This window comes from Microchirus variegatus (assembly GCF_963457635.1).
Source record: "Microchirus variegatus genome assembly, chromosome: 11".
Taxonomy (NCBI): domain Eukaryota; kingdom Metazoa; phylum Chordata; class Actinopteri; order Pleuronectiformes; family Soleidae; genus Microchirus; species Microchirus variegatus.
In genome coordinates this window covers 38,095-53,885 of record NC_139812.1, presented here as the reverse complement: position 1 = coordinate 53,885, position 15,791 = coordinate 38,095, and the positions used below count along the sequence as shown (strand labels likewise).

The window sequence follows — 15,791 nt, the reverse complement described above, 5'->3', positions numbered from 1 at the left end:
GCAGAGTGAAATTACAGAGGTTTTAGTAAAGAGATATCTAGGCGTTCTCTCTGATGGCACAGTTTGGCACCATCTGTGCCATTTGAGATTTCTAAGGTACCAAATTATTAAAAACCCATTTAATTTTATTTACATGTCACTACAGGTTTGAAAAAAAAAAGTATGATAACTCGCTGTAAATGGATGCTCCCTGTGCAGTGCGTAATAACAACTCTGTGACTCTGTAGCGTCTTCAGTTACGCATCGCCATAGCTCTGGCTTACCTTGGTCAATTAGGGTGATTGACAGCTCGTTTTAAACCTCTAAACCGGTAGAATCAAACCCCGGTCCCCAAATGCATGTGAATCACTTCATTAGCGAGTCAAAAGGACATAAATGTGCGGACATTCGCTCTTCTGTAATCAGAACGATCTAATGTCGCTCTGTAATGATCAATCAGACCGGGATTTGTTCCCAAAGCATGCTGGAAAATGTAGCAGCAAAGGTAAGACAACATGCTTGTATTTCTTGAAAGTCAGTTGTTGTTTTGCTCTTATTTTGGGGCTGGATCTTGGTCCTAGAGTGATAAAAATGTTACTGCTGGAATCTATGGGTTCTCCGCTGTCCAGCCGACATGTGTTTTCTTTGTTTACATAATCACGATGACGTTCCAGTGCCGCATTTCAATGTGTGCGCTGTAACGGGATTTTTCGTTCCTGCTGGTTTGATCCGTCGGTGTTTTAACTGTGTTTCGTGAACATAAGAAGGGTTTATATGAGCTTTTAGCTGAGTTTCTGACCTCTCTGTGGGTATGCAGCATGTCTGTTAAAGTTAGATATGGTTTTATGACGCTTTTGTCGCTGAGTCTGGCGCTGCCCCCGGTCCCGGGGGCAACCATGAAGAGGAGGTTAAAGCGGACCTAGACCGGAGGTTAAAGCGGACCTAGACCGGAAGTTCCAGTCAACACTGACTGGAACTATTTACTGACCAAATAGGTTTGAAGTCTATAAAATAGATCGGTCTTTGGACAAGTTATGTATATGTATGGTTATGTGTATTAACACAGTATACAACTTGTGTAAATTAGTAGTGTTTAGTCTGCCACTGTTAATATTGTGGTCATAATTCTCAGTTATAATTCCTAGCCACCTCTCGGGGGTTGAAAAGACTAGTTTCAAAAGATTCCTCGGTTGAACCAGCTCTGAACTATGGTTGAACAATTTGCAGAACATTTTGACAGATATTGCTATCACATTTTTATTTAAGTTATACATTTCTGTTTAATAGTTCCTTGTTATAGATTTAAAACAATATGGGCCATTACCACCAAAATATACATTTATAATGCAGTAATGTGGACTTAAAGATATTAATAGTTTCCAACTTGCGTGTTCCTTTATTAATTGTCATAGAATTATGACAATTACAATGATTACACTGCAGCAATTTGCAAATTGTATAGATTCAAACTGCAATTTTGATTTTGAGCAGATTAATTTCTTAAACCCAATCTGAACCAGCACTATACCAGATTTACTTTGGTGGAAAAGGCATAAGTGAGGTCGGTTAGCAAGTATTTAACAGTAGTTTCTACCTTTTCTAAGCCCCATTTTCTACTGGTAAACCCTCATTTACTCTTTTCTTTCTTTCAACCTTTTTTCTTAGGGATGTGTTGCCCTTCACTCTGAAGCTTCCTGAGGCTATTTCTTCAGCTAGAACATTGGCAGATCTTGAGGAAATTGCAAAACTTGGATCAGGTTTGTAATTATGTATTTTCTTTGGGGAGGTAGGCAAGGAGGATGTCTAAAACTCAAAAGTAAATTTTCCAAATGTTTACATTTACAAACATTTACGTTTATAAAATAACTCATTCATCTCACATCTTGGTATCAGCCCTGCTTAAAACACTAGTCAACATACCAGTCATTAACCCACTGAAACGCCTGGAAAAAATATACTATGCTATTTTTAATATACTAAATGACTGATTTCTCAGCCTCTGTAGCAGATAGGAACACAATTCAAAAAGTATTTGAGAGCTTACACCTGTGGCTTTCCTCGGAAATTGAATTTATTCAGATACACCGTCACAACAAAATGTAAACGTAAAGGGAATATCTATTTTCATTTAAAAAAACTTAAGAAAATAAAGTAATATAAACTTGTGTCAACAGTGTCCTGATGGACTGTGAAGAACAAGAACAGCATATCATGACTGTAAAAGTCTGCTTCACATGTGACGGTGATAGTGGTGTGGCATCTGCAGGTAACTCCACTTTCACCCCTGGTCATCGATTACTGTGGTAATTCTCCGTCTTCCGTCAATTTCAAAACCTTCAAACTCATCGTCGCTATTGTCGACCTCGTCGTCTTCATACATAATTATGACGTAAGTATAAATCCCGGTCGATTGGTTCAGCGCGTTCAAAGTTATCAGCAATGATGTCATCGAAGCCGAGAAACTCCTCAAAATCACTGCCCTCGAAATCTCTTCGCTATCAAACTCGTCCATGTTTGCTCTAAGAAATGTCAAAAAAATGTCACGAGGAACCCCTATACCCCCCGAAAATTGACGTATCTGCTTTCCCGGCTTCCATGGTAGAATTACACAGCCGCGCTTCCGGCGTCAATCGTAGAATTATGCAGCCGCACTCCCGGTTTTAATGGTAGAAATGTGGCAATGCTTTCCTGGCATCAATGGGTTAATACCAGGCAGTCCTCACCATGAGTGACAAAAGCCCAGATATGGACCTGTATGGAGGCCAAGAACCTGTATGGAGTTCTTGGCCTCCATACAGGTCCATATCCAAAGAGAGATATACAAAGTCCCTGAAAATAGTCAAGTTTCAAGAAGCTAGAAAATGGGGGCATCCCCCCCCCTTATAATGGTAGAGAGGACACTGATTTTGCCTAATTTTGTTCTGCATAAACGGATTGTGTCTAAATCATTAATTCTACCTTATACAGTACCTACTTCCTATTGTATCAAATATTCTAATGTTATCTTCTTACCTAAGCTGTAGTAATACTTGTGGGTTTAAAAATGTAGGCATTTACAGCATGGCTATGTTTCGTGTCCACACTACGAGACCTTTGTGTGCGTCTGTGACTCGGCTCCAAACTATCTGGACTTATCAGGCCAAAGTTCCAGCCTCACAGTGACACATAATGACATCCTCCCATTAATGTGAGCTGGGCCAATCTACACATGTACATGTAGTACTCATTCATTCATTTGTAAACTGGGCCTATTTTTTGTAAGGCCACATAATTGTGTTTTGTTGTCTGTGAAGGTGACTGAGGAACAGGAAATCAGGAAATGGATGAACTTAAGGGCTGTGAGTGAGTGAGTGAGTGAGTGAGTGAGAGAGAGAGCGAGAGATTGAAATGGGAAAGTCTTAATAGTATCTTAGTATGCAGGTCTCCATCTGTAATGCCATTTGTGTGTTTTCTGGTGCCTATTACAGATTTTACTCTCTGTTTACCTTCCTGACTTTATAGACTGCTGACTTGGCACCAGTTCGATTACAGGGCCTTCGTAGATGATCTGAAGGGAGGAATTATTAGTTATTTTCCCCCATCACTTTCATAGCTGTCCTCACCATGTTCTCAAAATGCAGCCCCTGAGCTAATCTCCCACCCAACCAGTCTGTTGGACATAGTGAACATGATATTTATATCAGTTTCAACTGCTTCCAACCTCAAAATTGCCCCCCAAAAGTGTGTTGCTGCTCTTCAGCCAGGCCCCAGCCTGTCACTGACCCAGATTGAGGCTGATCCACCACCACAACCCTGGATCCTTAATGCAGAAGTTCTGGAAAAGCAGGCTGAAATGTATTGGTTAAGGACCAATATAAACCACTTTCTGTTGGCAATAAATTACTCGCTAAAAGAGATCAATGAAAATCTAAAATGACTATCAAAGAATTTAATCAGTGTTGTGCAGTGTGTTACCCTGATGCAGTGTTCCATATTGTTAGGTATTTTTGTGTTACGATAACTTTGAATTTCTTTCCTGGCTTTCTTCATTCTGTTTCTGTGATTACATACTTACTTAAGTATACTTATTTGAATAAATATATATATATAAAAAAAGAAGAAATTATGTATGTACATGCTCAATGTCACATATACAGGCCTGGTATATGTACTACAGCATGTTTGTGTCGTTTTGACAAAGAAAAGGACTGCTGACTATTTGTTTTGTGTCTGTGTGGATAGGGCCTTAATCCTGACTGATAATCTTTGAACATGCCTGGTGCTTAAGTAGCTTCTAAAGCTCTTGTGCTAGACAATAAAGCCATGTCACTAGGAGGGAGCAAGTGATCAAGTATTTTTCTCTAATGTTTTCAAAGAAGCTCATGAAATTATAAAATATTCAATGTTAGAGGAACAGTAGGTTCATTAGAGCTGTGACTCTGAAGGTACATAATTAGGACAAGTTGTGAACAGAGCCGGGAAGTTCTCTCTTGAGTCACTTAATTGACATTATGGTGAAAGATTTTGGAATTTTTAATCAGTAATGGCAGACATTCTGCCAAGTGTACCTTTAATCATTAAGAGAACCTAATTATGAAGTACAGTATCTTTAAGAATAGTATACAGTAACAATATCAAGTCAGAATGTGGAGCAGAGAAGAAGGGATAGTTGTTCTTTGAAACACAAAGTTAACAAGAGTAGAAGGAATTTGAAGTAAAAAAAAAAACATTGGTCCTTGTGTTTATGAGCGGTAACAACTGAGAAAAGGATCATGCAGTCTCAGCTGAGGAGGAGGAGCAAAAGAGGTGGAGTCACTGTGTTAACAGCCCGCCCACACAGATTAACAGGAGTGAGTCATGACACACAGTGTGCAAGTGAGCTAGAGAAGCCAGTCAAGTTCCAGCGTGTGCAGTCACAGCACAGAGAAGCAGATCAACAGTTTGCCTGTGTGTTAGTGAACTTTACAATTACAGTAAGTACTGGTGTCCTCTCTTTTCTGCTCTGTAACTGTGTGAGGAGCTGTTCTGTGTCTGGCACTACTATTCATCACTTGCTATTGTTTCCACATGTGTTTGTGGGTCTTGTTGCGCTGTCTGGTAAAGCTTCAGGCTCAAAATGGTCAACAAATGGTTGTTAAGTTCTATTTTCTCCTCCTGTGTTTGCTAGTGAAACAGTCAGACTCAGCCTCCACGTTAACAGCACTTTTTGGAAGTCTTTTGAAGTGGGCATTATTGGAGGATGTTTGTATCTTTGGCTGTGGAAGAGTGAAAAACATTACAGGATTACAGTTGTAGAATTTGCTTTCAGTCTATAAAACTGATGTTTTTCAAAAAAATTAGTTCACTGTCTTAGAATCACATAAGAGAGGAGAAATACACATGTATTATTGCCTCTATGTATTTAGAGGCATTGTGTTGTGTGGTGGCGTGTGTGTCGGTGTGCTTACATCATCAAAACATGTCCAGAGACTTGTAGGATGAATGTCAAGCCACATTGAATCAGGTTGAAGTAGCCAAACATCTAAAGCTTATTTTGTTTTAAACTTCCTCACACAAATCTTAAATCATTTTAATTACATAATTAAAAAATATTAATTAAAATGTTGGACAGATAAGTGACTTTCAGCTGTCGGACTGTTTCTATTATTTTTTTTTTTTTTTTGGCATCGGCGAACGACTTCATGAGTGATTCACAGAACGCAGCAGTTCCGCACTTGCTGCTGAGCTCAACTGAACTAAGAAAGGAACGAATCTGTTCATGAAGTGATCCCATTCAGTTCGTTCACTCAAAAGATCAGTTTTTAAAATTTTAATACGAACGAATCGTTCATGACCAACAAAATACTACATGGAAGTGGGTCCCCAGGACCAGGTTTGAGGAACTATGTTGTGGATTTTCTTAGGAAACTAAAATCTGCTTTACTTTGTGTCCCTATACTGGCAGCCATCTTGACAGTGAGAGCTGACTCGTCCAGTGCAGTCATTACTGATTGTGTGCCAGTACCTCCTGCTGATACACATAAAAAAACCTTTACTCGCTCTTTCTTGTATTGAATGTCATTACAATAGATATTACAATATTTATTTCACTGTCTCCTACAGGCTTCTGGGACACTCCGTTGTGCAATAGGAAGAAGGGCTCAGTCTTGTCATCAGGGACAGCTGCTCCCAACAGACCACCTACCCCTTCTCAGAAACTTGTCTCCTTGGCAACTACAATAGGGTGTCCATGGCTTCAAACTCGCACTCCATCGGAGCTTGAGAGTTGCCAGTCCAACGGAGCCCTGTGCTTCATAAACCCCCTATTTACAAAGGTCCACCAACCAGTCGGTGATCTAAGCACCACTCTCACAGCCAAGCAGGGCCTGACGGATACACTTATTGGCAACAACCTAGAAACTAACAACAAGGTAGCTCTGCACCTCTGTAGCAGCTGTCCTCAACCCTGGAGCTTAGAACATAGTGACACAAACCTGTCAGGTCAAAGCAAAGTGCAGAACGTTGTCAGAAACACAGAGTTGTCCAAAGACAACAGTCAAAACGACAACTCTCAGAAGGTGCATGTGTCTCAGTCCCCACCACCTCGGCCACCCCCACCTCGCTTTCAGACACAGCGCTCAGCCCCTCCTGTCCGACAGCACAACATGCCGGAGAAGATTTCCTGGATCAACAATGCTAAGGAGAGGGCTGAGGAGAGGGAGAGAGGGAGCAGCCTCCTTTCTCGTCTGGGCTCTTCGCTAAGCATAAGCCCCTCATCCTCTCCTCCCAAGAGACTAAACATCAGCTCCCCAATTTCCATCTCCCGGCCCTCGTTGCCAATCTCTCTGTCATCTCTCTCCTCTTCTCCACGTCGAGCCAAGGTCTCACCATCATCCAGTCAGGAGGACGCCCAGTGCCACCTGGCACTGGAGGAGCAAACTATTGAGAAGGCCCTCATTAGAGCTAAACTATCTCAGCGTAATAATGTTAGTAGAACTTCTGCTCAGTACTCCAGCAGTCCTCCACAAGGCTCAATGATGACAATAAACAAGCAAGCAGAGATGCAACAAGGAGAAGTGGAAATGGGTGAGGAGTGCAGTGGCAACAACCAGAGACTGAGTGACATTAGCCTCTCCACAGATTCATCAGACTCCCTGGATTTCTCTCAAAACTCTGCTTTCTTCCTTCCTCATCTGCATGACCCAAACCTCCCCACTGAGGCTGATTTCAACACCCACCTCCCCCTCTCTCTCCCGCTGTCCCGCCACCTGCCCTATGGCAGCATGGAGGAAGATGATGAAGACGATGATGACGATGAGGATGATGAGGATCCGGACTATGGTGTCAGCCTTGAGAGCGACCAGGACCAAGATCATGACCTGACTATGGTACCACCGGGACGTCGAGTCAGTCGTAGCCCAAGTGCCGGAGCTTTGGTTCTCCAGAAGGCCCTACGAGGAAAACTGCGTAAGATGAGTGGTGTTTTCAATTCACTGCTGACACCTGAGAAGAGGGCAATACGCAGGGTCGTGGAGTTATCCAGGGATAAAGGCACGTACTTTGGCTGCCTGGTGCAGGACTTCCTGAGCTACATGGGTGAGGGTGCTGATACTCAGGCCTGGCAGGGTTACGCCTCTGGACTAGAGCTGCTGCAAACTCTGCGGCAATTTATTACTCAGATGAAGAACTACCTGAAACAAAGCTCCGAGATTGAGCCGCCACTTGAGAGCCTCATTCCTGAAAATCAGATTGGTGAGTACCAGAAAACTCTTTTAATCTAGTTCTAAGGTCTATATCTTCACCCTTGTTATGTCAGTAGTTTATCTAAGGTATTGCTTATGCACTTCAAATATCACTTTAACTATGGTAATTGCATGTTCTGGTAAACCCCTGGTAGACAGCATGCCTGGACTGCTTAAGTTTGTTTAACCGGTCCACCCTTTAAGAATCATGAACTTGTCCTCAACTCAACAGGAAGTGTGGTGGGAGTCATTTCTGCTACTTGAAAACAACTAATTGATTATTTTTCTGAAGTCTGAATGGGTGACGTTATACGTGACCTCAACTTTGCAGAAATGCAGTGAAAAAAGAAAAAAAACACGATAACTGCAGAAACAGAGGTTTCACTTCAACATTTTTGCTGTTTCAACTTTGACAAAATTGTAGTAAATTGTAGGGCTTTTCAATAGGGTGTGTGCGTGCGTGTGTGTGTTCTTGTATTTGTTACCTCTTTAGGACGTTTTCTGGCATGAACACTGACCTTTTCAGGACCAGTAGTCATCATGTAGACTAAAACCTGGTCCTAATGAGTTAGAACTTAATTTCTGAGGAACTGGTTAAATTGTGGTTAGTTTAATTTTACGCAGTAACAGGTTATGGTTATGGTTAGGGTTAATGTTTTGTTGATGCCATATTAAACCATAGGAACTCAAATGCAGGACATTACTAACTTCACAGTTTTACTTCATACACTGTTCCCTCAAATAAAGGTATGTTAGCCTCTGTAGTTAAAGATGTATAAAATCATAATGATGTAGCTGGGTGAATGTCAGTTATTAGTCAGCTATTTGGACAAAATTGTATGGGACAGGTCAAATCAGTCTAACCTGTTGAAATACAGTATAAATGATCTATTATCCATTAGTTATATTTGCATTTTCCTTATTTTGTCCTTTATAATTTCCCTCTTTTATTATATCCTTACATAAAAGCATTACAAGAACATGAAAGGAGGAAACTAGACACAGTGAAAAACACACACACCTGCCGGAAGAGAGCAGTGAATCATTTAGGCCAAGATTCAGTGGCAGCATTAGACCTTGGACAGCAACATGTAAACAGAGAGCACAAAGACGTTATTATCTGGGGAGGAAGGGGGCTGTCCTACGAACCTGTTCCTACTGGCCCAAATCAGATCCGTAATTAAACTGAGCGAAAAGCTCATCACATAGTATCAGAAGTGACTGACCTTTTTTATAAAAAAAAAAAAAATATATATATATATATATATATAGTTCAGAGTTCAGTTTTTGAAATGTGGTGGTATATGGTACTGGCACACAGTCATGAAAACATTGCTGCCCAGAGGGACACCTTGAAAAACACATTTTAGTTACTTTATAAAAGTCAAATGCTGATTTAAGAATGTGTCCCCCTCTTTATCTTGCATGATAAACCCAGGAATTAGTATTTTGTGCACACATTATACTTATTTCTTTCTATTTTGTGTGCACTAATTAGCATTTCATGGCAAATGAGTTATCCCCCCCCCTCCCCCCATGTAATTGTCTAGGGCTCTGTAGTTTCCTGCTAAGTCAGTGGAGTAAACTCATTACTGCAGCTACTACCACAGTTACTTCTTCAGCTAAGCCCTTAGCATGTGTGGTGCAGCAGTGAAAAGGGTCCCACCTTTGAACAGTGTATTGCTGTGCCGCATTCCGTTTTGTCCTTTACTTGTGTCTATGTCTGGCAGTAAAAAAATTAATATCATAAAAAATTTTTTTTTTTTTTTTTTTTGTATGAACGGGTAAAGCAACCAGCACTTAAATGATTAGTTTTTTAATATTAAAAAAAGTATAATATACTAATTAGCTCCATAGTAGAGTTTAGATTCTCCCCAAGCCCGCGGGCCTATAATTCCCGCCACTATCCTTGATCAAGCATTTGTGTTTTTCTCCCTCCTCGTGTTCGCATGGTGTGTTATGGCACGTCGTATTGTGTGAAGGTGTAAAAACCTGCGGCCGTGAACGCATCTTTTAAAAACCAGAAAGCGCATCGCAAGCTCCTGCTGTCGGAGGATGTGGATGTACGTGTACGGCTCACGTATTAAAAAATTGTCGGGTTTAAATCAGGCTCTGGCTTGTAATTACAGTTAATGTGTGGGGCCGGGCCAGGCTCGGACACAACGTGCACAGACTCGGGTCGGGTTGGGCTTGATTTTTTGCGCCAGATCTAAGCTCTACTACATAGTACCGACAAGTAAACATCATTGATTTACACTGTGATCTTGGAAAGGCCTGTTTAACAGTGAGGTAAAGAGACAAACACATTCGGAAAACCGTAGATAGTTAAGCAGACATACATTTTTGTTGAGCCTATTGTGAAGTTGCTCAAATCTGATTATCTTTTTGTCCCTGCTGAATGAGAGCCTGTTTTTCACATGTGGGTTTTTGCCACAGGTTGGTAGAGTCATGTGCTTTCAGGACATTTTGTAGACATTTAAATAAAGAGCCATCACCTTGTTTACAGCTGTACTTTTTTAACCAGGTTTTGGTTATATTGACTCAATTGGTGGCTTGTGGTGTGAGGCTGTGACTATGAACAACATCTCTAATATATTTGTGGCTGGATACATTTGTTGCTTTGTAATCAGCACTAATTTCAGCCTTAAATACATCACTGACATTACACACTGGGCGCTGCGACAAATTTAGATGTAGTGTGTTGCACAATATTTTGTTGTGGTATTTTCACAGAGGGTATTCTCCTCAACTCAGAGTCTGGCCAGCCCAGACAGTTTTAAAAGGGCTGCCTGCCAAGTCATGCAATCTCTGCCTTACTCCACTTCTTTCATACCAGCTGTCCAATCAGGGTGTGGGGATTTGAGGCAAGCCCCCTTTATTTTTTTCCTTTCTGCTCTCCTTGTTTGAAAATATTTCTGGTATTTAATGTGGACAAATGATTGAGAGTCATAATATTTTGACACACAACGTGGTCACCAAACTGAAATGTTGGCCATATGCAGCTTTTGAGTGCATGTTGAGCTGACACCAGTGAGTTGACAGAAGAATAGAAAGAAAAAATAAATAATGGTGTGATGAGACAATGAAAAGCGATCAAAAGGCAGCAGTGCTATAGAAGGTGCTGGGTATTTGACTTATCACACACAGTGATCAGGTAGCCATAGTAAGTGTTGTAGCATTCAATGTACAGAGATGTACACAATTTCCACATACAGTAATATATTATATAAAATAAAATGTAATGCACAATGGTTTCACAGTATTCAACATATTTTGGCCCTGGTTAAGGGAATTCATAAAAAAAAGTAGGTCACCCACCATAGTCCAATAAAGTTTAAGTTTTTAAGAAAAAAACACACATCTTATTCAAGATTTTCATTATTTGATCAAAATAACAAAATCAGGTCTGTTTACAGCACACGAAAGAAGTATTCTTCTTTTCATATTTCATCTAGTCTCATTTAAACAAGATAAAATATACCCACTGGCCGCAACTATTATTTAACTCGAAAAATTTTGCAAAATAACATATTGTGATGTAGAGAACAGGAGGACGAGAGAACTACTCAGGAAGTAAGTGTGTATCTGAGAGAGGACATCCAGACACACCTCATTACACCAGGCTATTTATGTCACAAGGACACAGTCCTGTGTGTGTTTTTCTATTTGCTGCTCTGTATGTTTGCTTGCTGTCAGTCCACACATGAACTGACTTCTGCTTGCATTCCTACAACAGCAACAACAACGTAGATTTGCAGAAAAGTCCAGTGTGTTTTCTCTGTTTGCACATGACCTTGTGTGTCTGCAACTGTTGAATACTACAAATGATACTCACTAAAATAATGAGCAGTGATCACAGGGGAAAAAACCCTCAACATTCCCGTTGCTGTAAATGCCAGACCAGTGACGGCAGAGTTAAATAGATAATAATCTATTAGAGGGCTGTTACCTTAAACCTACAGTAGCATGATCACTAAAAATTAAAAATAGTTGATTGTTGAGTCTCACACGCAGGTTGGAAAATACCAAGCTAAGTCTGTTTTTTTAAGCATTGGGGGCAGGACAGATGCCATCCCCCAACAGAAAAGCTGTGTTGAATGTGACTGCAGTGCACACAGCCAAACTTGGCTGCTGAACTGAATAGTAAAAGGTATGAATGACCATAATAATCTCTTATTAGTATTAGCATAAGTAAATCTTTAGCCACATCTCATAGTTTCCAGAGTGTGTCAGCTAATCTCTGCTCATGCCCTGCACATTTTAGTGCAGGGTGAGCACAGAGGCAAAGGGGGAGGGGACAGGACAAGGCAACAGGGCTTACTCTGAGTGAGTATTCCAAAATCCTTAGGCAGTGGCAGTCATGGTCTGTCATAACAGGCAGCTATGGAGAAATGTGTGTCGGAATCCGTGTAAGTGATTTAGATTGTTGTTTTCTGTCCTGCTGTGCTCTGCTCTCCTCCTCAGATCTGATAAGCACAGGCAGACACACTTGTTTCATAAGTGGCAGATGACACGAGATAAGCCCAAGATTTTTTTTACAAGTTAAACTGTTGTTGTAGTAGCAATATTTCCACCTAAGGGACCTGTATGCAGAGTAGTTGTAGTTGCCTGCTGAACTGCCCTCTGACTGATCAGTGACTCAGCTGAAAGGCTGTAAAAAGAGCCTAGAGGAGGAAATATATATTCCTGTTTCATATATATATATATACATATATATAAATATAAAAAACATTGACCTTTTTTCAGGACACATTTTGTTTGATTATAGGATATTTATTCATTTATTCAAGTAGGAAGAGGTGAAAGAGGTGTGTGTGTTGTTGCCTCATAAGTACCTTTTTGGCATGTTGTGAGGACCTAAATCTGTTTAGACAGTCGCATTATGGGAACTTGTCCTCATATGTCGTATGTGGTGGTGGTGGTGTTATACTTCAAAAAGCCTGACAGGACAGAATTCACAGAAGAGTGACAAATGACTGTTAACATTTTGTCAAGGTCCATGGTTGTGTGCAATAGTCCAAAAGAGTTCACGTTTCACTGGTGTAGACATTTTCAGCAGGTACTAAACAGGTCACACAGATAACAAGTGTGATTAAACAGTTTCAGGGGTGCCTTTCTCTAACTCACTGGACTGGCTTCCTGAAGGGACAGAGCCACTGTTGATGTTGTGGTTTCGTGCTGTCAGAAGTCCAAAGTGTGTAAAAATGGTCTGTAAAACAGAGAAAGTGGGGTCATAATGGTGAAGATGGTCTTTGTAAGTTTTTGTCCAAGTCATAAAGAGTTTCAGTGTGTTGGCAAGTACATAAAATGGCAGAAGAATGTTTGCGGCTGAAAACCCTGAGCGTAACAAAAGTTACATCCCGGAATAGGACAACACCAAATCCACCTAATTCTTCAACACGCAGAGAAACATAATCAAACAAACAAAAGTGCACTAATCATGCTGGCAATGGAATAATATGCTGGGCACTTGGTTTACTGGTAGTTCTAAGTATGCATGGGGCAGAATGAGGAAGTGAGAATGCTGTTCGTGAGAGACTGGCACTCGTTGTGCCTCACCCTCACCTGTTTGGACCAGGTTCAGCTTAAGTGTCAGTGATGAGGGTGTGGTGTCAGGCCCGTAGAGGTGGATTCAAATCAGGTTTTACTGTAACTTACTGGCTGTCATCCAACTGGGGTGGGAAGTAAAATCTGTCTCTGCAGATGTACTCAACCCAAAAAACTGCTGACTTCTAAATCTTAAGAAAAAGTCAGCAACACACATGGTCCTTATTCAGCAGTGCTGTGGTTTGGCCTCCCTCTCTGCACTCATCCTGTCTCTGTAATGATATCATGGTGGTGTTAGTCAGACTGCATGTGCTGAGCTTATGAAAGCTGATGTTGACACTGTCACTGTGTGGATACAGATCACACTTCACTCTGCTCCAGCTTAACAACACACTCAACTTCTACTGTGACGTCACATGTCAATGCAAGTGACCTTGACTGTCTCCGGGAAGCTTGTAGGTCTTGTAGGTGTGGACTGATATCATTGTGTCTCATGCAGTGTGCATGACAACACTGATACGAAATGAAACATTAATCCTGGTATTTTTTCAGAAAGGGAAAGAGCTCCAAATAGAGTTGACATTACACAGATAGGGAAGTTATTCTGGAATTTTTTTTCTGCAGTGGGACTATTGTGTTGTGTCCATGAGGATGTGATGCTGGTGTTCACAATAGGGATGGACATAAGTATTTATTATTTGTAAGATTATTTGCTTGACTATAAAAAGCAGATCACTTGCTGTGACTAAATTAAATGTTTTATTGATTACTGTATATAATAACAACACATTTTTACGTCATTTGTGATGCATCTATTATCACAAGGTAGCAGCGGCAGCAATCATTTAGGCCCAATACACACGGACATTAACAATCTTTTTCTTTGTCGTTTTGAAAAGTTTTTCCGTCTACACAACATTGTTTCAGGAAATTTGAATATTCAAATTGTGGACGACTAACTTTGAATATTCAAATAGTGGACGACACTTTAAACATCTTATTATCTATAATGCTAATTTAAGTTGTTGTTAAAGTGAAATTGTCTTTGTATCATGTTGCATTAACTTCACACTAATTAATCCTCTTCCTCCTCAGACCAAGTACTGGAAAAGGCCATGCACAAGTGTGTGTTGAAGCCCCTGAAGCATGTGGTAAATTTGGCCCTGCACGAGTTCCAGGTGCGCAGCGGAGAGTGGCAGGAGCTGAAAGAGAATCTGGCACTGGCCAAGGCACGGCATCCACAGGAAATGGGTGTGGCTGACACTCTGCCTCCTGATCCAGTGTCCATAGAGAAGATCAGAAACAAGTTCCACAACATGTGTAAATTATACTCCCCAGAGAAGAAGGTCACAGTGCTGCTGAGAGTCTGCAAGCTCATTTACACCATCATGGAGGACAATTCAGGTATAGAACGATGAACAGAGAATTAAACTTACTAAAGCACTGAGATTGTCACGAGGAAGAAGATTATGAGTCTGATGTAGATTGTGTCTGTGTCTCAGGTCGTCTGTATGGTGCTGATGACTTCCTGCCTATGCTTACCTATGTGTTGGCTCAGTGTGATATGGCCCAGCTAGACAGTGAGATACTTTACATGATGGAGCTACTGGACCCTTCACAGCTTCATGGAGAAGGTATCTCCACCACTAACACAACATAAATACTACAGCTGTCTTAGCTTGTTCTTATTTCTTCTGAAGCTGGTGTTTATTTCATTTGCTAAGTTAAGTGGCTAAAATCAGTACTCTACCCAGTGTGCAGTGAGTTATAGCCTCTGTATACTGTACTGTACCTGAACACTCAGTCGCTGTGTGTCCATACTCAGGGGGCTACTACCTTACTAGCGCCTATGGAGCCATGTCCCTGATCAGACACTTCCAGGAGGAGCAGGCAGCCAGGGTGCTGAGCTCTGAAACCAGAGACACACTCCACCAGTGGCACAGACGCCGCACGGCCCAGCGCTCTGCACCATCCATTGATGACTTTCAGGTAGGTAAACGTGGACTTTGACTGTTTTTGCGATTCAGGACATAGAGACATGGTCACTCCAGATAGTGGACTTGGACTGTGAAAATGTTCTTTCTAAGAGCTCGCTGGTCTTGAAACGTCTATTTTAGCTCAAAGTAAAACACGAATCCTTCTTTCAAGCTGTAATCTTTTCTAAATGCACTGATAATCAATTACACTAACTGCCCTGTTTGTAATGTGTATAGTTCTCACCTTCATTTTAGTTGAATTACCAAGGAAATCATAGATCATTTCAATCATCTTTCAGACGTATGAACACCTATAACCTCTACCTGTTGCTTCAGGACTTCTTTTATGTCCTCATCTTAAAACAAACCCTTTTTTTTTTCACTTTTCATTTGAGAGCTGGGGGTTGTGGGGATGGTGAGTGAGATGTCTTTCTGTATCTATGTATCTGTATTGTATGAATGTTAGCCATGTTGCTATGTTGTATAATGTGTTCTGTAATTGTGTCAATTCAAATATTCCCTCCGATATATGTGTGTATATGTATGTCTGTATATATATATACATATATATATGTATGTGTATATATAT

General features: G+C 40.8%; 1 protein-coding gene across 1 annotated transcript in view; it reads left to right on the top strand.

Moving 5' to 3' along the window:
- Positions 1-15,791, top strand: part of LOC310934078 (ras and Rab interactor 2-like) — a 35,689-nt gene that overhangs the window by 15,701 nt on the left and 4,197 nt on the right. Inside the window, exons 7-11 of the mRNA XM_083897709.1 lie at positions 1,645-1,736; positions 6,061-7,689; positions 14,322-14,630; positions 14,729-14,860; positions 15,052-15,215. Coding sequence (XP_083753835.1) covers positions 1,645-1,736; positions 6,061-7,689; positions 14,322-14,630; positions 14,729-14,860; positions 15,052-15,215 — 2,326 coding nt within the window. The remainder of the gene's footprint in view (positions 1-1,644; positions 1,737-6,060; positions 7,690-14,321; positions 14,631-14,728; positions 14,861-15,051; positions 15,216-15,791) is intronic.